The following is a 27241-nucleotide window of genomic DNA, read 5'->3' on the forward strand; positions in this document are numbered from 1 at the left end:
TATTTTGAAATATAATATATATATATATATATGTATATAAATTTATAGTTTTACACTTTTACTCTATGTTTATACATATAATATAATATCATATAATAGTTGCACACATTATAATAACTGTTTTAGGTAATGTTTGCAACTTATATAAAAATAAGTGATTATAGTTTTTTTAATTAACAAATTTGTTAAGACAAAATCTATAGTCATTCTATGTTTAGAGGTTATAAATACTATTTTAATTCAGTATATCAAATCACATCAAAACTAAACTCATATATTCTTTAAGGTATATTCAAATTATTGAATTATCCTCATTTTTTCTGATATGTTCGCCTCTTTTTTCTTTAACTACCTTCTCAAAATTAATCAGATATCGATTCATATTAAATCGGACATAAAATCAAGTGCTTAATGGAATTTTAAAACTAATATTATCACTTCGCTTATAAATCACTATTTTACACATATAACATATTAGCACAACACACGAATAAATGGTAAGGTCGATGTCACTCGCAGGGTACTACCCTGCGGGTGATGTGGCGAATCATGATTGGATAAAATCAATGGATCTCATGTGGGACCCATTGATTTTAATCAATCATAATCCGCCACGTCACCGGTAACTTCGACCCTACCCGGGGTATTATCCCATGGGTGGTGTGGAAGTAATTGATTGGTCCAATCATGTGGGGCTCACATAAATCATGTGGGACCCACATTATTTAGACCAATCGTAGCACTCCACACCACCCATGGGGTATTATCATATGGGTAGGTTCGAAATTTCCCACGTCACTCGCAGGATAGTACCCTGCGGGTAACATGTATTAAACCCAAATAAATCATCCTTGTCGTCTACCGACCAATTCTTGCTTCAATAAGGCGCTACCTTCCAATGAGCTACCGAGCCTACCCTGCGGATGACATGTACTAAACCCGAATAAATCATCCTCGCCGTCTGCCGAACAATTCTTGCTTCTATGTCGTTATGCTACAATAAGTTCAGTTGATACATAGCTACATTTAGTAAACTATAATATAATTATAATTTATAGTTAATTTCAAGAATTCAATCTCAGTTAATCTTATTTCAAATTGCTTAATGAAATATTAAAAAAAAAAAAAAAAAGCCCAGAGAGTATGAACTGAAGAAGTGGCTTCTCTCTCATGATAATAAGCACACGTGCCTTTGACCGTGGTATGACTCGAGAGAAGAAGCTTCCAATGCCAACGCTTACATGCCCTAATCCTATTTTCTCTCTCTAATTCCACCTTCGAAGCTCGATCACCACTTGGCCCTGTATTTTCCCAGTATTTAATTATCAACAATTGTGAAGAAGAGCGAGGTTTTCGATATCTCAGAATCGCGAGTTAGTGCTTCGATTGAATCTGGTGAGCTTCGTTTTGCGTCTTTAGATGAAAATGCTCGATTAGCTTTAATGGGTTCTTTGTTCTTCGTTGATTGAGTTTTCTGGAGATGGTTTTACTTCGGTAATTGGAATTTCAACCTGGGATTGATTAAATTTTGACTCTTTTTTGGTTGTCTGTGACGTTTTCAGTGTGTCGCGCTGAATTGTGTGGTTGAGTTGGATGCCAAGACATTGTCTTTGACGGGTGTTCGCGAGTGATTGAAGTGAAGTGAAGTTTTTTTGGAGTTTGATTTGCGTGCGGGTTTGTTCGTTTTGCCGAATTCTAGTGAATGTTGATCGGCAAGAACTGTTGACCATACTCACTGAGGTTGACGCTTGATGGAAACAGAGAAGAATTAGGGTTTCTGAATCAAGATGATGGGTTGGTCTGAATTTTCCTTATCTTATAGATTTGATTGATTGTGTTTCATTTTTATGGTTATATGAGTATTGGAGCCAATTAATATGCCAGGAGATCGGCATTGCCCTCGAATTGATACCATTGAGCTAAAACTTCATATTGAAAGGAGACTTGGTCGACAAAAGGCTGAAATGTATTTCAATCTTTTGAGTAGGTATCTGAGTCTCAAGCTGAATAAATCAGAGTTTGATAAGCTCTGTATTGGATTGCTGGGGAGGGAAAATGTCACTCTTCATAATGGACTTATTCGAGCAATCATCAGCAACGCTTATGCTGCCAAGAATCCTCCTCCTAAGCATGGGAAGGGGGAGAATACTTCAATGAATGTGAAAGTTCCAAATGGGTACCAAAGAAGTATTCTTCAATCTCTTTGCAGAGATGTGTTCCCTCAGTCTCCTAGAAAGGGAAGAACTCCCACTCTTCGAGATCGTAAGCCCAAGGATAGACCAAGCTTACTCGGGCCTCATGGGAAGACCAATAATGTGGCATGTGAAGATTCAATGCCGAAGGTTCAAGAACAGCAGAGTGCTACCGAGCTTTTATCTCTAGGTAGTAAGCCCCCTGTCGAAGTTACCTCCGTGGAAGACGGTGAAGAGGTCGACCAGGATTTTGGAAGTCCTGGAGTTAACAGAAAAAGCCCTCTTAGAGCTCCATTTGGAGTTTCTCTTCACACAAAAGAAACGAGAAAAGTGTTGTACCACGGATCATCTCCTTTTGTTGAAATTGACACTTGCTATAGCAATGGTGCTCTTCCGGACTTTAGTTCCTTAAGGAAGAGGCTGGAACAGAAGGTGAGAATGGAGGGATTGAATATATCCACAGATTGTGTCAATTTATTGAACAATGGGATGGATGCATTTATAAAGAGATTACTCAAACCTTGCCTCGACTTAGCCGCCTCAAGATCCGAATACAAGCTCCCTGACAAAGTTCAGCATCAAACTAAGAATGGGATGAGCCCAATGACACATGTACAGAAGTCTAACAGATTGTTTACTTTGTCAACAGCAGACTTTCAAGTTGCAATGCAATCAAATCCTCGGAGTCTTGGAGAAGACTGGCCATTACTGCTCGAGAAGATTTCATTGCATGCTTCAGAAGATTAAACGGGTGGATACTGTGTTAGTTTTTATATGTTGATTTTTTACTGTGGTTCTAGAGGCTCTGCTAACAGTGTCATTGACACGATTCATGTGATCTTAGTTGGTCTAAAGCTACAGAAAATTTTGGATCAAGTTGGTTAGATTGTATATATGCCACCGGGCTGATTGTTTCTGGAGTCGTATTTCTTACCTCATAAAATATAAAGGCAAAGGGATAGGGAGAACACGTGTAAAATTGTTTCCATTACATATAGTCAAGGGTCTTCTTCAGCTAATGTAACACTTTGCTCATGTCAATGAAAGTTTAATCTGTTGATAAGTATTCTGACTTGTTTTTTTCCACGCGCTTGGTATGTGGTTATCATTTGATATTGAGATGGAAATTTCGTTTTGTTTGTCTGTTGTTCCTGGATACCTCGATATTCCAGACTAGGTAATGCATGAAATGGTGGGTTGGGGCTGCGGTAGTATACATGTTTGTTGATAATGTCTTGTTAAAACTTTATGGTCAACTGCTGGCTAGTGGTGGATTAGGGGCACCGGGAGTGATCGGTTCTCCCTGTTAAGCTTCCTGTTGAAGTATATTTAGCGTATAACACAGATGGGAAAAATACGATTTTGTCACCCATATTGTGAAAATTACGATTTTGTCACCCATATTGTGAAAATTACGTAGCACTCTTTTTCACCATAAAGTTTTGCAGTACTTGATACTGCTTTTCATAGTTCTAGTTTTATATGCAAAATTACTTACTTCTGCACTGCACGAGTTACAGGGTTCCCTTCAATCTTCAACTTTTTATATGCTAAGATCACATGGGTAAGATTGTTGCTTCTTTTGCAGTGTTAAATGGATTAACGGATCAAATATTGGCATTGGCACACGTCCCTAGTTTCAAATTCTTCTGGTTTATTATTATTATTATTATTATTATTATTATTATTATTATTATTACAGTTTGTTATTATTATTACATCCATCCCCAATGAGATTTATCATATATTAACCAAAAAAAAACCAATTAATTTAAATGTTAATATATCTCTATCTTGATGTTCGTGAAAAATAACAAATAAATCTATTAATTAACTTCTAATACACCCGCCCTCAGCTTTTATATTTTTCTTACATTTAATCCCAAAATGTAAGTAAATACAAATCTAAGGGTGTAAAATATAAGATAAAAACATACTTGACGGGGGGGTTTGTATTTTAGAAGTTATTGAATTTATTTCTTATTTTTTAAGAATATATATTTTGTTCATTCAAAAATTTTGGATCTAAACCAAATCAGCATGATCAAAATGATGTCTATATAGGTTTTGTGATACTTGGTCGAAAGCCTGCGTTTACATATAAAAAGAATAAGTTATAATGAAAATTTTCATTTTATATATTAAGTTTTGAGTTGACCTAGCTAGCAATTTAATTTGGCCTACATTATTCATTAATGAGAGGTTGCAAGCGAACAATATTTATTGATGTATTTTATATTTTGTTTTATTATATAATTATAAAATAGACACGATTGAAAAGTACTCGGTGCACAAAAATTATGAATATGTCTAGATTGTGGGGGATCAATTAACAAGGAAAATAATTTAATCTTTAAACCCATACCACTCACATGGACATTTAAAATTTCAATTAATTATATGGGTAAAACTTAAATAAAAAAAACATTAAATCTCCACAATGGATCAAAAGATGAATAAACCCCATTTAATTAATTTATTGTTTTTTAAAAAAATAGTTGGCCGGAGTGCATAATGCGCCGTTCTAAAAAAAGAATCATGCATATGCTAAACTGATTCATTGTACCTTCATCATCGGACCCCTGATGATCTTGTGTGTGTCTATATAATAATAATAATAATAACAACAACAATAATAATAATATACCGACCATTACTTTCATATTAAATTTATTATTATCATTTTAACCTATCATCTTCTATATTTATAACATAAAATATTTATGTTTGCTTTAGGACACCACGAGATGTTCAAGCCAGCATCTAAAAAGAATTTAATGCAACATGTTTTTCGAAACTCGAAAAAGTATTTAATTTTTGAAACATTGTTTTCCCTATTAATTTGCAATCCACATGTTACAATAAATACTAAAACATAAAATTATTGTTCATTTATTTCTATCGATCGTGAGTTTTTTTTTTTTTTTTGGATATAATCAATATCATTATTATATTGACATGGAATTCATTCGTTGTGCGTTTTTTTAAGAGTATTTCCAATAAATACTAAAACATAAAATTATTGTTCATTTATTTCTATCGATCGTGAGTTTTTTTTTTTAGGATATAATCAATATCACTACTCCTATTATATTGACATGGAATTCATTCGTTGTGCGTTTTTTTAATAAAAGTATTAAATAAAGAAATTTATGTCGATTATAAAAATATATAATAATTAACAAGGATCAGGATGGCGTGAATATATAATAGATACACCGCCCCGGCCCCCACGTTAACGCTTGTCTTTAATTATTGTTCTGGATTTCTTGTGTACTTTTCTTTCTGTCAAATGTAGAGTTAATCCCAATTGTACAAACATAGGAACATGCATATTCCTTACATGTTTCCAAAACATAAGACCTTGATTTAGCCACAAATAATTAGCAGCTGATAGATAATTCTCAGTTTAAAATGGAGAAGCTGCTTCTAAATCCATATGACAAGGAGTGCATGAGAAAGGCAATGTTGAGGCATGAGCAAACATTTCGGGATCAGGTATAAATTATTATATTTTCCTCCCCACAATTCTTGAATATCTGAATCCCGAAACTGATTCTCTTTTTCTTGCCCCCTATTAAGGTGAATGAACTTCATCGTCTGTATCGAACGCAGAAGATACTGATGAAAGATCTTGCTACATCGCATCCCAGCCGGCCGAATGATCATTCCAGGGCCCTGGAATTTGTTGAGCCGGAGAATATCGCCGGAGAATATAGCGGAGTTGAAGATGATCAAAGTAGTGATCTTGAGCTAACTTTAGGCCCGAGAAGCTATTGCCAGAAGAATATTAAAGCAGCTGAGCCAGGTACCGATTTGTCGGGTTTTTCTTCAACTAGCTGTATGAAGAGATCCACATCAACAAAGGAAGGCAAGTTTCAGAGTCAAGAATTGGATAATTCCCATTGGGTTTTCCAGGTTTTAAGCTTGAATATGACTTCATGAACATGGGGAATGCAATAAAATCCACAAGATATCTCGATGCTTTTAGTTAGTATTTGATAGAGTTCTAGGAAGCGCTTCTCAGCTTTTGATAATTTTTATGAATACGTTGTGTTTATTAATGTTATCCACTGATGTGATCAAAGGTCGCTGCTTTTTTTAACTTCTGGTCAAATTCCTACACTGGTTTTTATGCAATCATACAATCCATATCTATTGCATACAACATTGCCGTGATTTGCAAAAGTCGTTTGGTCTAATTAACATCGGAATTTATACAAACTCGAAACTTCGTTCCAAACTAATGTTCGATTATTTTATGCATAATCTCACGCATGCTTAGGATATACATATTGATCAGTTGCTTGGACGAGATTGTGTAGGCCTGGTTTAATTATAAAATATATGTGGGGGGAATCCCAAGCAGCCAGCAGTGTCCCAGCATGACTCACATGCAGAAAAGGACAATGCGTGATTTGGATTTCATTAACTTAACCCAACAATGATTGACGTAAGAAGCAGACAAAATCAACCAAAATAATAATAATAGTAATAGTTAAATCTAAAATATCTTTGAAACTCCACAGGATTCATTGTATAGTTCCTAAAAAATGATAAAGAAACAAGCATTTGCATAATGAAACAAACAACGTCCATTTGAACTGTTTTGATGTGTCTGCCACCAAATGGACACGAGATTCCGTTTCATGATAAACTAACTTTTGCCTAAATTACGAAATTAAGGAATCCCACCTAATTTAATTAGAATTATCGGTTTTAATCGTCATTGTTTAGGACATTGACACGAATATTATTGAAGTGCTGATATAATATCGAATATTATTGGTACGGTGAATTAATCGATATGGGGTGTGGACTGTGGTGGCTATTGCCCGCCTTTAATTTACTAAACTTTTTTAATATTATATATATTATAGTTAAGAGATACATCAAGAATATTATTAATGATGTATCCAACATTAATTGGCATGTGCGCCCTTGTCATGTGATGCTTGCATGCACTTTTTTTTTGTTTTCAAAGAATTGCTTTTGTTATGGGTGAAATATGACATTTTAAAATTCAAATGTATATATAAAGATAAAAAGAAATTTTTTACAGAACAAATTTACACATATATAGATAAAGATATACATATATATATGCATTTAACAAGATCAAATGATGAAATAGGAGAGTATTGTGTTGAGAGACTTATGTATAGAAATAAAATCTCGTGTTCAAATGCAGATTCATTGCTATAGATACACCACACGGGCACAAAAAGTGATCGAGTTTCATGCATGGAACAAATGATCTGTGTGTCATGATATGGAGTGTCTCCTATCTTTACCAGGTCGATTTCTACCTCTGGAACTCGGTATGATCCCATCAAAACGAATGAACCTACCAAGTTTTCTGGAAACAGAGCCCATGAACGACGGTTTCTTCTCACCCGTCGCGGCTCGGCTGATCGCCATGGGACTAGCAACAGCTGGCGTAGTATTACTATCTGAACTTCTTTCAATTTCCTCTAATCTCATTTTCATCTTCACCAGCTCCTGTTTTAAGTCCTGATTTTGCTGGCGTAGAGACGAGGCCTCGTCTTGTACGGGGTGAATGTCGATAGTGGAGGGATTCTGAGTTGGTGGAAGGGCTGGGGATTCAGTACTTTGGCTACCATCCGTCGCTTCCCTTAACCGTTGTTGCTGGTGGTAAAGAACTTGGACGACGGTCTGAACCGGGAGCCTGTCGTTTTGCGCTGCGTGAGCACATGCCTCGCGGGATAGTTTTTGGCAGTCCATTATGCTGCATACTTTCTTTTTCTCCATGTCACTTAAGCCAGGATGAGCCTAAACGTACATAAAGAAAAATCATGCAAGAATCTATTGTTCAAACTTTGCTGCCTATAGATTTCATACATGCACTGGTTGTTTGTACTTTGTAGGCTGTAGCTGCTGCATTTGAAATGGTTAATGTAACTTATAATTAACCTGTGACAAAAGAATATACTGACCTTCAAGAAAATGTCGATGGCCCGGTACATACCATCTTCTGATATCCTGGATTGTTCAGGGATAAGTTCTGCAAGAGTAACAAATTTCGAAACTGATAAATTTCGATCAGAAGCGACTTCAGAGAGGTAGGCCTCTATCAGTCGCGTTACGCGTTCCTTCTCGTTTGCAGAAGGGCGGGGACTAGTATCTTCATCCGCATTGTATCCCATTTTTTTCACCTCTCTTTCAAACTCAAAAAAGTAAGTTGTGATCCGTTGCACGGTCTCAACATCGAACAACGTATCGCCTGTCAACAAATAAGATGGGATCAACAGATCATCTAGCACGGCCTGTGCCAGTTGAGAGGCCATTCTCTTCTCCAAATCAAGCCGGCAAGAAACTGTTGTTTCTAAACATATTGAAGCGCGAAGAAGCATCGACAAGAAGCTAACTGACATCACGTTTTTTCCTCTGGGAAGAAGGCTGACTATTGTTTCTAAAACCACCCTTTTCTCATGTTCTTGTTTTGGGTGGATCTTCTTCCTACCCTTCCCAAATATCTCCTGGAACCACGAAACAAAAACCATGTCATATTCGCAGTTTCGTGTAATCAATAACTCAAATTTTTATGGGGTAAGACCTCACCAAACCTCGAAGAGACTTCTGTGCATATAGCATTAGTATCGGTGCAAGGGCGTGTTGCTTGAATCCCCTCGCCATCATAGCAATGAGGACCCTTTGGAACATATCAATTCGCAACACCGCCAAATCTTCTGCCCACCAGTCGACAACAGGTTTTGAGCTATGTCCAGTCGTCGAGGGAATCAAGTCATTCGTGCCACTATCCGGCCTGATCGGTGCACAGAACTGGCTGTCCTTGCACGCCACTGTCGAAATTGTATCAATGCTTCTGCTCACAAGGCGTACCTTTTCTGCTATGGGAAGAAGGTTTTCAGAAGAATGTAGAATGTGTATCGCGCCTGAGAGGCTCTTTAAAGACACTTCGTTTATGTAAGATTCGGTTCGGCTGATCAAATTTCCCACCGAGTGTTCCTCTGTCATTTGAAGGTACTCGGCTGCACATCTAAGCATGGCTATGTTCTCTGTGGTGATTTCGAAGTTTATTCCGTAGCAGAACTTTGCCACTAGTTCGAATGCTTCTCCACCGCCAGGAATGTCGGGGATTTCGACTGTGGAATGCTCGGTGTCGTCCGATTCTGAGAGTTTTTGCCTCATGTATCCACATTTTGAGACCAAAGGAAACTGGGATTTTGATCCAAAAAATTACACATGTATTTGAAATTTGTAAACAAAATGAACACTCATTTTTTCTTTCTCCTTTCAGTTCCATAACCAATAACTTATTAGATAACAAAATTCCCCATCAATTGGTAGAAATCAATCAAAAGTCGGAATCATTTAACTTCCGGGACAGAACCAAAATTTTAATTTGGAGACGAACCATTTTTCCTTCTCGTTCCATATCTAATTCCTTCAAATCATCACAACAATATAATGAAACTATGCTATGAAAAGAACATAAAATTTAAACTGTACCTTATGCAAAGAAAAGGAAGTTCCTCCAGCAGTCACAGTTAAATCGCTGGGAACTTCTTGGGAAAAGATCCTGTTAAATATCAAAACTCAGAGTCCAAAATCATTAAAACATTTCCCATTTACATTCACACACAAATCACAACAAAAACATTCGTGTTCTTGAAATGCATGCCAACCAAATTCTAGCATCAAGAACAATTCCGGGAAATGACCCAAGATTCAAATTTTACACATCTTATTCAAAACTCATAAAGTTTTGTGTTGTTTCAGAAGGTACGTAATCTAGATGAGACCCAAAATAACAAGGCAACGAAAATAATAAAAGAGGAAAGCAAACCATTCGGTGGTCCTCTCCATTGCAGTAGAAAGATCCTTTTTCTTAGCAGACATAATCGTTATATGTGTTCTGCTCCTGGTCAAGATCCACCATTGAAGTGTACTACAAAAACTATGTAAAGGGCTAAAAAATCATTAATGAAGAAGCAAAAGTAGTACAGATTTTCATGGAACAAGTTTATTTCAATCATATTTTGCAGTCTGGCTATACTTGGTATCCATCTCACTCCATTAGTCAGCTGTTTCAACACATAATATGACGAATTCCCATCTTAGCCCTTCGTCAATTTGAATGTTATACTTGAATTTTATTTTTTTTTAAAGACAAATTATATAATATTTGAGTTAATTTTAGAAAAACTCGCGAATATGATCGAATTGTTGGCACATCTCCTCAAACTATTTATCGTTTATTTCTCAGATATTATTAAGTATGAACACGTTGAAATGGATAATGTTGTATGTAGTTAAATATGTTTAAAACTAGTAGTAGTATATTGGATAATATGTAGGCAAATGAAGGGCTAATAGATATGTGTCTTTTTTTCTTTTTTTTGGAACAAAGCTATAATAGATATGCTAAGATTTTGTTTATAACGTGTGGATGAGGAAGAGTGCGTAGTGTTTGGATTTTTCTTGAAATATCGATCGCTAATTCGCTAGTATATGAATTATGTACACTGATCGATTGGAGTATGAATTACGAGGAATATAATATATATCATGAATTAGATCATAAAAATTTACGTAAAATCACAAAATCTGATAATATAAGTTCCCACAATTATAAATCTATCATTCTATATAACATAGAAAGAAACATTTGTTTAAGTTTTAAACTATTTTTTTGAAATTAGTACATTAAAGTTTTTTATCCACAAAGCAAATAATAAAGCGTACCCCGAATCCTTTTAAGTCAATTTACTTGTTTACGTTAATAAAAACCCATCATAAAATTCGTCAAATATGTAAATGTATATATATACAATAATTGATGAATACGATCAACTATTATCTTCTTCATGGTATCGAAATTTATAGATGACTATTTTAAAAGTTTTTTTTAGAATAATAATAATTTTTTATTTAAAAACAACGACAAGAAATTAAGAAATATGAAAATAAAAAGTAAAAAATATAAATATTGTATTGGTAAAATGAAAAAAAAAACATAAATTTCAAATATAATCATTTGTATGAATGTGTCCCTATACTTTTTTGAAAATTTATCATGTTTTGCATTTGCACTACATGTGGTCCAGATGATAATTTGGGTACCCACGCATTATCCTTGAAGACTTTCTCCTTTCGTAACAATTTTAAAGACATCTTTGATTTTTTACGAGTAATTTTGAGGAAGAAAAAAAAAAAGGAAGGAATTAAATTGTTAGAAACCCAATAAATGACATGCAAAATAAAAGTAATAATAAAAACCAAATTGAAACAAAAAGGCTGTCAGTGGGTTATAGTCCAATGCAGGACAAACAATGTGGGGGGAAGAAAATTGCACGGATGCACTGGGTGGTGGTATGTTGTTATGCTCATGAAATATCATACGCATTTATATATATATATATATTATACTAACGATGGAACACACGTGTTGTGTGTGTAAAATATTATATATAAATATAATGTATTGTATATTGAATAATTTGTTAATTTTAAAGTGATTGGTTTTTTTTTTCAAATATAAAAAAATTAGTCATGAATGAAATTCAGTTTTAATTGGGGCTAATTGCATTAATCTCCCCTGTGAAAATTCTAAAAATCATAAAACCTCCTAAGAAATATTAACAGGCTAATGCATCCCTCAATTTTTTAAAATGTAGCACATTTCACCCCTATGTTATACAAACTCGGGCGCATTTATACCTTCTTATAGGGGTTTTTATGCTAATTTTTTTAAAATATAGGGTCTAACATGCTATTAATTTTACACAGGGTGTTTTATGCCTTTTAGACTTTTTACATGGGGTGTGGATGCAATTAACCCTTTTAATTGATAGAAAGAGATATGATAAAAGAATAGATGATGCGAGCAGTTGAGAGAAAATATGGGATAAATGAGTTGGAGAGAGAGTGTGAAGGTACAAAAGGAAAAAATTGAAAAAAACAGACCATGATACCAAAAACAGTTAGAATAAGCTATGCACACTTAATAAAATAGTAAATATATATATATATGTACATAAATATTTTTTTTACGGTGATAGAGTTTTTTTTAGTGTAAAAGTTTTGTATAAATTCACATAAAATAAGGGCAAAATGAAAAAGAAATTTTGGTGTGTTCATTCCATGCCAAAAAACAGTTTTTTTAATACCCTCAACTATTATAAAATAGCAATGATATATATATATCTTCTATATATCTTCTATCTCTTCTATCATATTAAAATTTGAGGTCTATATAGTAACTACTTTTGATAGGTTATGTCATACCATTTTTTGTCTTTAAAATACCCTTATCCATAACTATCACAATTCTTTTTAAATAACTACCATAATTCTTTTTAAATAAAATAAATAATAAAAAATTAATAAAAAAAACATAACATTAAACATAAAATTACTCGATTCTTATTATTTCATATAAAAGTTTGTTATACACAACAAAAATTTAATTATATACACGCATCGTGTGCATAAATTTACTAGTATATATTATTTTGATTACATATATCACAGGGTGTAGGATTTTCGTGAGCGATCACTAAAATCCATCAACTAACGAAAATCCTAAATCCGGGTTTTAATAGTCGCTCACGAAAATCCTATACCCTAAGGTGCAGGGAATCAAAATTATATATATATATAGTTTTTGTAATGCTGCCCACCATGATGTAACACTCAACTATTGTATGCACAATTCAACACATCCAATAGTTGAGTGCCACATCATAGAAGGTACGATAGATGAACATCATAGCAAAACTTTATATATATATATAAATAGAATAGTTATTTCTACCCTCCAATTCCTTGATTGGTATACATCGATATCAAGTTGAGGGTTTTCAATTGATTTCAATTATAAATAAAATATGTGTCATTTAAAATTCATTATTTAACTATTTAATCAAATCAAATGCTTTCTCAATGTCATGTTCTTCAACTTTAAAGACTAGCAATCACGCACACGCAATATGTGTATAACATAATGAATGAATATTATATATTTTTAATGTGCAATGAATTTTGATATGATTTAGTTGACATTTGGCCATAACGTGGTTGTTATGTTAAGGTGACTGAGTAGTTTTAATTTTTATTCGAAGTGCGAAAATATGAAAATTGAAATAGAGGAAAGGTGGTCATGGTATAACTATGGCGGTTAGTGCCTCTTTCCACGTTTTTTTGCAAGCTAATTGAGAACGAAAGTTGTGGCAAATGAATGTTGCGGTTAAGTTTGGTTTTATTTTTAATTTTTATTGTTTTTTTGAAAAAAAATTTATGACCATACCAAAAGACCACATTATGATCCTCTTACATATTAAATATTAACATATTTTCACACACGATGTGTGTGACGAATAAATATTTGTTTTCATTATACTTAATTTCAATTAAAAAATATAATAAATTTATAGTAGAAAATAACTTTTTATTGTAAAATACTTGAATTCTTGGTAAAATTTTCAACCAACAAATATGTTAATATTAGCCAATGACGTGCCTTTTCTTTTCTTTTTCTTCTTATCTATTCATCTATATATATATGCGTCACGCCCAGCCATCAATCAAATACAATAAAACCTCAAGAATATTACAATCATAAGGAATCAACCCACATAAAAAAAACGCCATTATGACAAGCACGTTCAGTAAACTACTAAGCGAGCATCATTCGTCTTTTAAATCCGCTTTGTCGAACTCTGTTCGATGCTTGAACCGTTCTATCCCAAAAACCCACTTTCATCTCCCGATGAATGAATCAATACACTCCCTCCCGAGAGAACCATAGTGTGGTCTCTCAGTATGGTCACAATATATGCCTTATGCACGATCACCAATAAAAAAAGCAACAAGAAACGGCCATCAATCAAAATACGCTCTTAAAATTTTGACAACGAAAGTTCGGCTCCTTGGTCCTAATGGCCACTCTCGACAATTTTCAAAATCATCGAGAACTTATATATAAAGGTCTATCCGAGATAGAACAAATATTCCCAAATATAATATTTTTCGTATATTCAAAATAACATCTTCTTATATTATCAAATCTTTTCAAATGTCATATCTTCGCATATATTCAAAATAATATTTTCGAATATCTTCATCATCTTCATCAAATAATCATACATCTTTTCACAATCGTTCAAAAGTATTTCAACCACATTTTTTTAATTTTCTTAAACCAAAATATATAATAAAAATATAGCCAACCAAAAATATCAATTTTCAATGCACTCGTGGATTGTCCTTGGTAATTGATATGTTTACCAAACAAATTTAAATAATATAACAACAATTAAGTTGAAGAAATTTGGTAGCAAATTGTGTGATTGGTCGAAAATGTGAGACATAAGGAAAGTGTTTTTTTAAAAAAAATAAAATTGGCAATTAGCATTTAACTGTTTTCAAAATTATGTAAAGACAGCCATTTCATACAATTTTTGATTCATCCCATGTTGATTGAGCATTGATTAGAGGAAATAAATTCAATGCATACACTGACATATCATTGTTTCACGGGTCCATCGCATTGCAAATTTTTTATTTAATTGCATAGATTTTTCATGCGTTTTATAAAAATAAAAATAAATAGGCTGGAGATACAATAAATTGAGTGAGATTTTAACTTAATAAATTGAGTGAGATTTTAACTTCTTTTGATTGTCGTACTTTGTTTATGTCGGGATAATTCCTAAATACATCCTTTTATTTTTCTCATTTTCTGTTTATATTCCTTTTATTTTTTATGTTAAAAAAATATCTCTGATTCATTAAATAGTTTTTCGAATATGTCCTTAAAAATAAATAATACCTATTATGCCATTCATTTCTCATTTTAATATTTAAAAGCTTAATCACATCATGCTTCCGTAAATAAATTAAAACAAATTATCTCTTTGACCAAAATGTTGCCGGATTATGTCCATCGGGTTTTATCGGTTGTTCCTCACAACCGAATCACACGATCGCAACTGATGGTTCCAGACGCAGATTCCTTCAGCAGTACTTAGTACAACCTTATTTCGTTTCATACCTTAAGACGTATAGTAAAAATTTTAATTTTTGAATAAGACAACACGAAAGGGAAGAACCTCAGAATTTTATTCAGCCAACATATTATTACATAAATTAACCTCCTTTGAAGATGAGAATATAACTTGTTTAGCTACTTATCGTAGCCTTGTTTTTGAAATACATGAAATTACAGAAACTTAATAAAAACGTAGAAAGAAAAATATTACAAATATTAATACAAAATATTAATATAAGGGTAGTATGTGAAATTTTTAGTTTGGAGGACATATCAGTGAAATTTTTTTCTTAAAAGAGGAACATAATTGAGAACGAATAAAATGCATGTTAGTATATTTTTGAGAAAATTCGAAAACTTTAGAGATATATTTTGTATTTATTCCCTTATGTCGCAAAACGAACTTCAACATGTTCGATAATATATTTGTGCTCAATTTAATTCAAACCGCGATTTCAAATATGAATAAAATAATATATGGAGCACAAAAATCTATACGAAAGAGTTTCATGAGTCAATTTTACGTTATGAATATTATTTTTCGTTATAAATATAAATCAATCGACACATATCATAAGTATAAATTCATCATTCATGATACGTGTAGTATAATATTTACTATAGATAAAATAGTCAAAAACTTAAGAGAAATATATTCATATATAACATAGATCTATATAATAGATTAATAGCTAACATGTTAGAGCAGCTCCAACGCTGCGCACCATTTTAGCGCAGCAAAGGAGCTCCAATGGGGGCGCTAAATGATGCCCCCCCCCACACACACACACACACACACCTTCGCACCAAATTTGGCGCGGGCCAAAATATTATTTAAATATTTTTGGTATTATTATAATAACTAAATATTATTAAAAAAATTAATATATAATCATTTAATGTAATCAATAAATAATTATTATTAATTTAATTTAATTTAATTTTTAACATTTAATTAATTATTAAATAATTATTTTATAAATAATTGTATTTTGTAATGCAAATGCAAATATTTAAACTATAAATATAAATTGGACTACAAATATAAAATTCGAATACATAAAGGAATACAACTAGTTGACAATTAAAATACAAATACAAACTGAAATACATAATGAAACTAAAAATACGTAATTGAAATCCATGATGAAAACACACATATTTATATTTGAAGTCGTACACATATTTATCAATTTTAATAATTATCATATATTAATTTGTATTATCTATAAATTAATTTAAATAATAATAATTAAACCATAAACTTTAAATTTAATATTTATATGTATTAACAATAAAATATTTTTTAATTAATTAAAATATTATTTATATAATATGTAAAAATATTTATTAACGATAAAATATTTTTTATAATCGCAAAATTAATTATATAGTTTGTAAAAATATGTTGAATAAAATTAATTAATATATATGAAATAAAAGAAATATTTCGAAAATATTCCTTTTGGTGTAAGATTTGGTGTAAATGAGTTGAAAATGAATATTGTGTTTGGTGCACAAATTGCACTATTTTAGTGTAAAAGTTGCATCAAAATGGTGTTTGTGGTTGGAGACGGGCTTATTACCTTCTTTCAATCACACGCATTAATAAATTTTTATAAAATGGTATGCTTCGTAAACCCGCGTTATCATTTGTTTGGATACGCGGACTTAAGTACGTAACTTAAGAAATCACAAATCGGGAATTAAGCACTTCTCCAAACACTCAATTTCCAACATTCGAGAGCCAATACTGTAGATTACGCCCCTGGCGCACCACCCGCTACTCTTACTCCGCATCTCGCTAGTGTGCGCCTTGGTCTCCTGGCGTGCGCCGGTTGCGCAGCTCCCTGCTTTGCTGTCCACTCCCGTCTCGGCCCTATCCTCGCAGATCTACAGCTCGGCGATGTCGAAAGCCAGGGTCTACGCGGATGTCAACGTTCTTCGCCCTAGGGAATACTGGGATTACGAAAATCTCACCGTTCAGTGGAGGTACATGTTCGTTATTCCTATTTAACTGTCGATTATGTGTTATTAAGGTAGAGCGGGAGTTTTTTTGTTATGTTTCTGTAATATTTTGCGTAAAAGGAGTGTTTTATTGATTTTTGTGTCTTAGTAGTTGAGGATGTTCAATTTGTTTGGTATTCTGGGTTTGCTGCTATTTGCATGAATGATGATCATAATTGGATGATTCATGATCGCAAATTATTAAATTTTTTTTCTCGATTGAATTTATAGACACCAGTTTTCTTCTAGTCATTTTACCCTGTCAAATGGAATTTGATCGGAGCTGCTGGCGTCTGTTGTTTGAATGTTATGTTTCAAAGTTTATTTTCATCATGTCTGGATTAGGGAATCAAAATATGATCTTGAGTTTAAGAGAGGGGGCCTGGATACTATTCTTGAAGCCTAAAATAAATAAGCAACTTTTTTTTCCGCATCATCTTCCATTCAATTCACGAGTTCAATGCTGTAAACATCCGTATAGTGTTTTTTTTCTCGTTGTCCAAATTTCATTGTTCATGTTATTGTTTGAAATTTTTAGTTTGTTTTATGTAATGCCTTGATATATGCAATCATCAAGTAGCAAATTATTCTTAAGCTATTTGAGGTTTGCAAAAGTCTTCGATATTCAGGCATGCATGTTTGAGAAGTAATGAACGACATACAAGGAAATTGTAAGCAAGATTGTGGATTGTCAACTTTATATCTCAGTTCAATCTTTGGGTACTTTTGCAGCGACCAGGATGACTATGAAGTTGTTCGCAAAGTTGGCAGGGGGAAATATAGTGAAGTTTTTGAAGGAATAAATGTCAACAGCAACGAGCGTTGCATAATCAAAATTCTGAAACCTGTTAAGAAGAAAAAGGTAAAGTTGTGTTATTACATTACTCCATAGACCAGAATATATTTGCTATTTTGGCAAGCACTTTTTCAGAGCATATGGTCTGCGATTCATTATGTGTTAGTATATCTGAAACTAGCTTTTCGTTGCAATAATCTGCCATCTTGACAATTTTCCTAGATTGTTATATTAGAACTACACGGTATAAATGCATACAGAATTTGTTTCAAAATTCAACTTTATCTACCAATTAGCAACTAATCAGAAAGCATTGCGATCAAATAAGAATTTCAAAAGGCACAGATGTTTCAGTTGTTTATAGGATTTATTGTCTATTGGTTTATTATGTTGACTTTGCAGCAGTTTTATCCTGAGGAAATTTCTTGGTTTATTTTCTTATTTTTTTTGCAGATAAAAAGAGAAATCAAGATTCTGCAGAATGTGTGTGGGGGACCCAATATTGTCAAACTTCTCGACATTGTCAGAGACCACCACTCAAAAACTCCTAGCTTGATATTTGAATTTGTGAACAGTACAGATTTCAAAGTTTTGTACCCTACATTGACAGATTATGACATACGTTACTATATTTATGAGCTTCTCAAGGTTTCAGTCCCGCCTACTCAATTTTCTTTTCGATCCATTTGCATTTTTTTGTTTCCTAGTAGATGATAGGTAACACTTGTTAATCATGACAAGTTACTTGTTAATCATGACAAAATTTCTCTTAGCTTCATGTTGTAGAGGATTCAGTAGAGTAAATTCCATGTTGGATATTAACACAAACCACAGACTACTGTCATCAATTTCTTGTCTTGGCACGAAACTAAAAACATTTTGCTATTATTCCATAACCTCAAGCTTTCGATTATCTGTTATACCTTTTGGAGAAGTTAGGTAGAATAGCATGCATCAAGTATTGGCAGTTGATCGACGGTTAATTTTTTTTTTTCCCATTTTGATTTCTGTGATTTTTCTAAACTTCAGACACCATCTTACCCAACGGCCTAATTTAATCAAGCCATTCTGTTGTGTTGTCTTGTGAGTTGTGACTGTATTTTTCTTCCTTGAATTATGTGGAGTCCTGGTTTGGGATTTTAATGCGCCACCTATTAGAATTTGGTGATCTTGACTTTCTATTACATTTGTTGGAGAATTTCCATTTAGGAATATGAGAGATAAAGACAACAGTTGGAGCCCCATGTTGTTCTGCTGATTTCAAGACTTATTCAAGGAGAGAGTCATGAAAAGGATTTATAGGATATTAAGTTATTGTGTTCAAGTTTAAGTCCCGACTTCTGTTGAAACTTTAATTTGCCAATAGATAAGTGCTCATACATTGAGTTGCTGTAAGATGTGTTTGGTGACTGTCTATTCATATTTGCGGATGAAGATTATTTGGTATTTCGCGATCTCGGAACCACACATCTTTCTTTTTGGAGACACCATGATTGATAGAACTCTAGAAGTCTGAAAACTATTTTTTTTACGCCCATGCAGGCATTGGATTACTGTCATTCACAGGGAATAATGCACAGAGATGTTAAACCTCACAATGTTATGATAGATCATGAGTTGCGAAAGCTACGTTTGATAGATTGGGGTCTTGCGGAATTTTACCACCCTGGCAAGGAGTATAATGTTCGTGTAGCTTCAAGGTAATATGTACTTCCGTGAAAAGTTTGGCATTTGCTAAATCAGTTTCTGGACATGCAGCTCTTATCAACCATTTATATTTTTGGCTGTCTTTACAGTTTCCTGGTTTCAGTTACAGGACAAACTTTTCTTTTGGCAATGATATCTTTGACTTCTTATCTTGCAATCCTGGAATAAAACTTCTTGTGACTACAGACTTGATAATTTTTACCCTTTTATAAATTTATAATCAACTCATAAATGTTGTGTGCGTACACCACCTTTTTGCCATTTATTCCTATTTGTCTGTGCTCTATTTCTTTATTTTGTATATCCTATGCACGACCGTAGAAGTGCATGAAAGTGATTAGGTATAGGTTGTGCACTGGAAATGCCCACGATTCCAGATGGTTCTGTGATCGCAATTGGTGAAATTGTTACTGTTAAATCTCCATATAGCTCCAGCTTTTTAGGTCTAGCTGTCTACGTTTGACACTCTGAAATAAATTTCATCTGGCACTCCCATCCACCTCCTATGAGTGAAAGTATGAATTAGTAAGAATGCATACGTGGTTGATGGAAAATGTCAAAAAATGACATGGCTGATGATGACAACACGTTGGCTTTGTTAGTAATGCCTTATATTTGTGTTAAACTTCACCTTGTAGAAGTGGAAGTTGAATTTAGTCGTAGCAGGTTTTCTTATCTCGTAATGCTATCGTTTTCTATCTTGAATCGACTTCACGTGGTGAGCTGATTTGTGCAAGTGTGGCTCCATTTTATCTTCTTCTTCTTTGATTACCTTTGTAAGCTAAAATGTATTGTTAGTCCTTCTGAATCCTTGAAATTTATCTTCCATTCAGATACTTTAAGGGTCCGGAACTTCTTGTTGATTTGCAAGACTATGACTATTCTTTAGATATGTGGAGCCTTGGTTGCATGTTTGCTGGAATGGTGAGGAATTTAAATGATGTCACTGTGACTGGTCCTCCTTTATCATCTTTATTAATTTCATTTCCTGTGTGCTTTCTTGAGGTAGATTTTTCGCAAGGAACCTTTCTTTTATGGGCATGACAACCAGGATCAACTTGTTAAAATTGCTAAGGTAATACAATTTTGTCCTATTCCCGAACAATGAGATCTTTTTAATATTCGTATATGACTTTGTTTCCCGATAATAGTTTTGCCATGTTCGGATGTGGTTATATACTTAAATATATCACCAAGAACTAAAGATGGAGGAATGATTTCTGTTCTATTTGTAGTAAGGTTCTGTAATAGTGACTGTTTGCTGGGATGGATTGGTGTTGGATATGTTATGGTCAGGTTCTGAAATATCTTACACTTTCAAGTGTTGGAAAAGTTCTGATCAAAATAATCAAAATCCGTGATGAGTAACCATTTAATCTATTCCATTTTCCGGATTTTGTTCCAAGACAATTTTTTCTAATCTGTCAAATGTAATGTAATATGTGAAATATTTTAATGTATCAACAAGATAGATCAATTAGAAAATGTTTGATTAAACATTAACAAACATTAATGAATAATATAATATTCAAATATAACTTTTATTACATTATAAATGATAAAAATATAATAATTAAATATTTGAAGTGTGTATTGAACTGATTTTATTTTTGATATGATTGTATTTTTGTTTCAAGCCATTCACTTAAACCATCTGTTCCATGCAATGGAATATAATTGCATGTTGAGATAGTACTTGCTATAGGTCAACATACACACACTTGTGGTGCTAAAAAAACAAGATAGTCACAGCCTCTTCAATGACATTCGGCAATCCACTTGAAACTTAGTTTTTTGACCTTCCACTGGTTAACATCTGAAAGTTTTTGGGGGAAGCGAAGTTTCAAATTGACAAGATGTGTAAGTTCACCGAATAAATGTATAGACTAAGGCTACTAAGGCTTACAACACAGTGTTTCATCATTAGCTCTTCCACCTGGCTTTCCCCACCAGTTTGGTATTATTAAATTACACACTTCGCTGGGAGCAGCTCCTTCCTTCTCAATACCCAGGCATCTATCCAATAAATTTGAGTTTTTGAATTGTAGAGTTGCAATGCTCTATGATTCGGTTATATTACCATAGCTGTAATATTTTGTGAAAGAAGGTTACCATAACAAGGTGCTAGCAGATTTTGATAAATATGAGTTGTTTCCTCATGTAATTCGATATCTGACATCGAACTGATATTTCAGGTGCTTGGGACTGATGAATTGAATGCTTATTTACACAAATATCGTTTGGAGCTTGATCCTCAACTCGAAGCTCTTGTTGGAAGGTGTGTTAAATGCACAACTGCCATCAAGTTAAATCGGCACTGTTAAACGCAGATAATATCTAGACTGTCACAATACAAATACGATTTTTCTGTTTTCATTCCTTCCCAGATTGACTTCTTGTTAGCGGTCGGCCTATCTGTGTTGCTCTATATTGGATGCTATGAAATAAATAAAAAAATCTGTCTTGGTATAGGGCATCTATATATAAAATAATTAACTTTTCCTTTTTTTTCTTTTGCATTTGACAGACATAGCAGGAAACCATGGTCGAAGTTTATCAATGCTGATAATCAGCATCTTGTTTCGCCAGAGGTCGTGCATAGTTATCTTTTTCATTGATTGTATTTTCTTTTACCTCAAAAGATGGGGACAATCAGAGAACACTTTTTTGGACTTGTTAATAACATGTCGTTTGAGTTTATATTTATTGTCCCGTAAAATGCAGGCCATAGATTTTCTTGACAAGCTCCTTCGTTATGATCATCAGGACAGGCTCACGGCAAGAGAGGCAATGGTAGTTTTCCATTGCCTTTTGACTTCTAGTCTATTGCAACATATATGGTTGTACTCTTGAAAATTGATGGTTTTTGATGTTGTTCCCAGGCGCACCCGTATTTCTTGCAGGTCAAGGCTGCGGAAAATAGCAGAATGAGGACTCAGTAAAACGTTCCAGCCCCCTTGTTCTGAACACCGTAGAGATGTGTATTGAATATCCATTATCTACCCTGGTTGGGTAAAATTTAAGAATGCTCGTGTGTTATTGATTTAGAAGTTTGTTGACTGAGCAAACTTTATTGATACTATACTGAACCTGTGTATTTATCTTTGTTCCGATTATCCGAAGACTTCCATCGTGCCAACCTTGAGGTAAGATGATTTTGCTTCTTTTTTAAGAAGTTTTTTTTTTAAAAAAAAAAAAATAAATTGATGGGTCCGATTTGGTGAATGGGGGGGTTGGAAATAATGATTTGCTGTATGTATTTTTTCAAAATCAGGGGCATGATCTATTTTCCAATATCCAAATATCTTGATTCCAGTGGAAAGACAGACTCATACCATACAGACCTCGAAAATTATGTGTTCAATTCAAATTCCAAGCTTTACTTGGTTGGCAACTGCTCTCGAAACATCACCAGGCAATCCCACAGATAACATGTAATTGCCTAAGTTTTGTTTCTAATAAAAATCAGTGGTCAGACCTACTTGATGAATAATCAATGCTTGAACCATTTACATACAATCAAAATTTTAAGAGACGAGATAACTAGTCCCAAATATGATTAAACTACACCATTCTTGGCAGAAATCAAATCAAATCTAAAACTTAACAACTCCGAGGCATTTGCCTTAGCATCTGGAGTAATATCGATGAAGAGAAACTAGAATGTGGCTACAGATCAATCATCAAACATACTTAAGATAATTTTTTGGGCAATATCCAACGCAATGTTGCAACACGATAGAAATACTTTTTCATCTTCAGAAGTAACATGCAAATCCATCAAAGTATATATATCTCAGCAAACTCGTCTTAGTTTTGTAACTAACAAATTATTTGGCCACCACAGCAAATGCTCACAAGTGCCAAATATAGAACAGTCCCTTTCAAATAATGTATAGTCCTTGAGTAAAATCATTTCTTCAGATGGGGGAAACAAGCGTCGAGATCAGCTTTGGGATGCTTTGCTTCTGCATGTTCCTTGCACTTCACCTCCGACATAGTGCACATGAATGTCTGCATACACACCTTGCACTGCATCGGCAAAAACCATAAGAAATTCAATGTAATCACTAGCATCTACAATTGATCACAATAAAAACAATAACACCTAAAGGCAATTGTCTTCCTAGCCACGCAGCTGGAAGATAAGTTGAACTGGATGCTGCAGAATAGCATCAACTAGATTAACACCCAAAGTAGGCACATAGCATCAGGCTATGTGCATCAACATATGCAATTTCAGTTGGTGATGAGCAAAAAAAACTTCAAAATTTGCACCAGAAAGTTGAAAAAGTTAGAAAGGATCGTCAAATATCTTGTCCTCTGTAAAAATATTTGGCAAACCTATCAAGATAATCGTGTTAAATTCATCTATCAGAAAAACTTCTATTGTATCGAATTTATGAATGTAATAACAAGATTTTGGTTCGGAAAGTAAATGATGTCTTTCCATAATCTTCAAGGGCATGAAAGTCCTACATTCCTACTATCGAGAAATAATCCCCAACAACCCCAACTATTTTATAACTCTGCGTTTCCCTTTTGGTACGACCTGTTAGCTTAATTATCCTATAAAGGGTAGACCACCCATCCAATAATAAGACTGATTTGCTATCGTGAAGCCATGAGTAGGTTGAGAAAATGGTGTCTTTACTTCGTCGATGCACGATTAAAAGAATCATATCATGGAAAAACAACATATTTCCGGGAGGAGTTAGGAAAACAACAGGAATCTTTTCCAATCGAGAAAAATCTGGCCTCCATCATCCAAGTTGAGGTGTTGATGAACGTGATTACTAGTAATCATTCAAGATTCAGTAATTCTATTCAAACAACGCATATATACAAATTCAAGAGAAGTATAGAGCTCCATCAACTTTATTTCCTTCACAAACATAGATTCTTTTCAGGTAGTTGTTTTGCCAACATACAACCTCTACGGCCTAAACTACCCAACTCAACTCCCAACAAGCTAACCAAATCCTTAAAACATCGCATCAAATCTTGAAATAATAAGCACATCGATAACTACTACCTAGACATACAGTGTAAAAAAAAGGTACCTGGTTTCAAAAAGAAAAGAAAAAAAGGTACCTGGATTGTCATGGCTTTTTTGTTGGAATCTAGCTGGCTCCCTACACAGATCAGAGAATTCAGAAATTGAACGCAATAAATAAGAGAAAAATTGCCGATGAATACATAAATTTGTAAGGGGGGAAACCTTTTCCAGCAGCTTTCAATTTCTCCAAGTTCTTCTCGCGAGCCATCTTCGATTTTTGACCATTCCCACCACCCATGCTTTTCAATTGCTCTGGAATTCGCCTTCGAATCGACGATCAGAAATCGTAAACCCTAGAAATCGACTCTTCTTCGCTCTATGCTTTGAGCTAGAGAAAAGAAGAGCAGCTGCAACTGCCATTAGTCTGAGGGCAAATCTGGGAATTTACACAAACGCGAAGAAAATGTCCGCACTTGTTTTCTTTTTTCTTTTTTTAATAAATAAATAAATATTTTTCTTAATGACCATATATCAACAAAATCAGTTGTGAAATCGTCTCAGGTAGTAATTTTTTAAAATAAAATTATTATTTGATTCGACTCATGATAAACATAGTATTTTTATTTTAACGTGGATTAGATTCACTCATTTCATTGATAAATATTCATGAGATTGTCTCACTTAAATCCTATATCTATATATAATAAAATTGTTTCAGGAATTTTTTTTAGCAATCACCAAACTAATAATTCTTAAGAGTTTATAAATTATAAAACAAAATATTTAACTGATATATTTTAAATATTCTATTATTATTATTATTATTATTATTATTATTATCTTATTTAAAAATTAAAGATTGTCTTAGAAAAACTACTTTGGTATAACCATTTCAATTTTGTAAAATTATCTTTAATTTATTATTTATTTATATGATAATTTATCCATACATACAATTAGGAGATATGCTTTTCTTATCAACCTTTTTAAATAACTATCTCGAACAACTGAAAATTTTTCATAAAACAAGAAACACTAAAATGAAGATATGGAAGAAAAAATATTATATATATAAATCCAAATTTCATCCACAAAAAATATCATACATAACAAAAAGTTATTAAATAAGCACGCGACACACAACAAAAAGACCATTTCAAAGCTTTGAACGATAAATTTTAAATGTGCTCTCTAATAATCAAGTCTTCTTGTCGGAGCCAAGGTCGTGCCTATTGGCAATAGAGTAATTCAACTCAGGTCCATTTTCAGCCAACGATTTTGAAAAATAAAACCCATATAATAGTGTAAATTTATTTAATATAAACTTATTTTTCAATAGGTCTTTTTTCCCTACACTGACAGCAGTACACATCACAAATCCGAAAACTAAGTCCCTTACTCTGGATCAGATTATTTATTTTCCAAATGCTAATAGATAGTGCACAACCCTATCAAAAAAAAAAAAATAGATAGTGTAGAACGAAATTTCTCAAAATTAAAACCCAACGAAATTTTTTATCTAATCAATCATGTCACAAAAAAAATTGAAAAGATTGACTACGCTATTAATTGAGAAACAAATTATTGAACAACTTGATTACATATAAATATTTTTAGTTTTGGAATTTGTAAAGTCGGATTGTTTTTCTAGTGATATTTTGGACATGTTTGATTGTACAAGTATTAATCAATTTTAATTGAAATATTTTGAGTATTTAGTATTGTTTATTTTTTTATATCAGCTTTAATATATTGATTTAATTCGAAACGTTTGTTATGAAACTAAAAAAAAAAGTTAACCTATATTATGATTTAGGGTCTTTTTTTATTATTAAGTTGGAGGAAAACCCAAAAAATTAAGATAGGTCATGTCTAGAGGTACCTCTTTGGTAATTGGTTCAAATATGATGTTTCATGTTTGGCTCGTCGTCGCTTTAAGGATCGAGTAATATTTGATATATTTTTTAAATCTATATCTATATCATATACAATATTTAAGTTATAATAGAGACAAAATCGTGTGGATTCACAAAAAAAAGGAGACAAAATCGTGTATTAATATATACTCATCTCTTATATAATTTATTTATATTTGACACTTACCAATTTTAAATGTAACACCCGGTATTTTTAATTACATAAAGCCGCCTGCATAATTAGGATATTTAATTATTTAAATTTATGATTTGTGGGTTAAATAATTATGTGAATTAGTTATGCATGATTTAATTTATTTTTTTAAGCATTTAACCCATAATTAGTGATTTTTATGATTTTTAGTATTTTTATTATTTAATCGCGTAGACGGGACCGTGGACGGACGAGATGACAACTTTCTACCCAAATTATTTTATGAGCCTTTTTGGAGCCTTAAAATATTATTTTGAGTTTTATTATCTCAAAATTTTAAGTATTTAATTTTATTTAATTTTAGGGATCATTTTTATCCAAAATTAGTCAAAATATTGACTTTTTAGTATTTTTAAAATTTCCCTAAATTAATA

General features: G+C 32.9%; 5 protein-coding genes across 5 annotated transcripts; 3 read left to right on the forward strand and 2 right to left on the reverse strand.

Moving 5' to 3' along the window:
* Positions 1-1231: 1231 nt before the first annotated feature.
* LOC140891400 (uncharacterized) lies at positions 1232-3258 on the forward strand. Its single transcript, XM_073299866.1, has 3 exons — positions 1232-1395; positions 1563-1794; positions 1885-3258. Exons 2-3 carry the CDS (start codon positions 1788-1790, stop codon positions 2937-2939), a joined length of 1062 nt encoding a protein of 353 aa, XP_073155967.1. The 5' UTR covers positions 1232-1395; positions 1563-1787; the 3' UTR covers positions 2940-3258.
* A 2201-nt stretch (positions 3259-5459) lies between these two features.
* On the forward strand, positions 5460-6280 carry LOC140893571 (uncharacterized). Its single transcript, XM_073302653.1, has 2 exons — positions 5460-5690; positions 5775-6280. The coding sequence occupies exons 1-2, from the start codon at positions 5607-5609 to the stop codon at positions 6135-6137; spliced, it is 447 nt and encodes a 148-aa protein (XP_073158754.1). The 5' UTR covers positions 5460-5606; the 3' UTR covers positions 6138-6280.
* A 1006-nt stretch (positions 6281-7286) lies between these two features.
* LOC140890463 (BTB/POZ domain-containing protein SR1IP1-like) lies at positions 7287-10406 on the reverse strand. Its single transcript, XM_073298259.1, is given in 6 exon segments — positions 7287-7985; positions 8150-8692; positions 8775-9392; positions 9687-9756; positions 10024-10077; positions 10079-10406. Coding segments are annotated over 6 exon segments (1851 nt in total). The 5' UTR covers positions 10117-10406; the 3' UTR covers positions 7287-7457.
* A 6493-nt stretch (positions 10407-16899) lies between these two features.
* LOC140893227 (casein kinase II subunit alpha-2) lies at positions 16900-22888 on the forward strand. The gene is made up of 10 exons (XM_073302293.1): positions 16900-17220; positions 17968-18097; positions 18485-18679; positions 19574-19731; positions 20572-20662; positions 20748-20813; positions 21934-22016; positions 22266-22329; positions 22463-22531; positions 22621-22888. Exons 1-10 carry the CDS (start codon positions 17135-17137, stop codon positions 22678-22680), a joined length of 1002 nt encoding a protein of 333 aa, XP_073158394.1. The 5' UTR covers positions 16900-17134; the 3' UTR covers positions 22681-22888.
* A 528-nt stretch (positions 22889-23416) lies between these two features.
* Positions 23417-25165, reverse strand: LOC140891624 (uncharacterized protein At2g23090). The gene is made up of 3 exons (XM_073300211.1): positions 24960-25165; positions 24833-24873; positions 23417-23770 (listed from the first exon to the last, which is right to left on the reverse strand). Exons 1-3 carry the CDS (start codon positions 25033-25035, stop codon positions 23651-23653), a joined length of 237 nt encoding a protein of 78 aa, XP_073156312.1. The 5' UTR covers positions 25036-25165; the 3' UTR covers positions 23417-23650.
* Positions 25166-27241: the final 2076 nt, after the last annotated feature.

The sequence above is a fragment of the Henckelia pumila genome, chromosome 3 (genome assembly GCF_033568475.1).
Source record: "Henckelia pumila isolate YLH828 chromosome 3, ASM3356847v2, whole genome shotgun sequence".
In the NCBI taxonomy this organism is placed as follows: Eukaryota; Viridiplantae; Streptophyta; class Magnoliopsida; order Lamiales; family Gesneriaceae; genus Henckelia; species Henckelia pumila.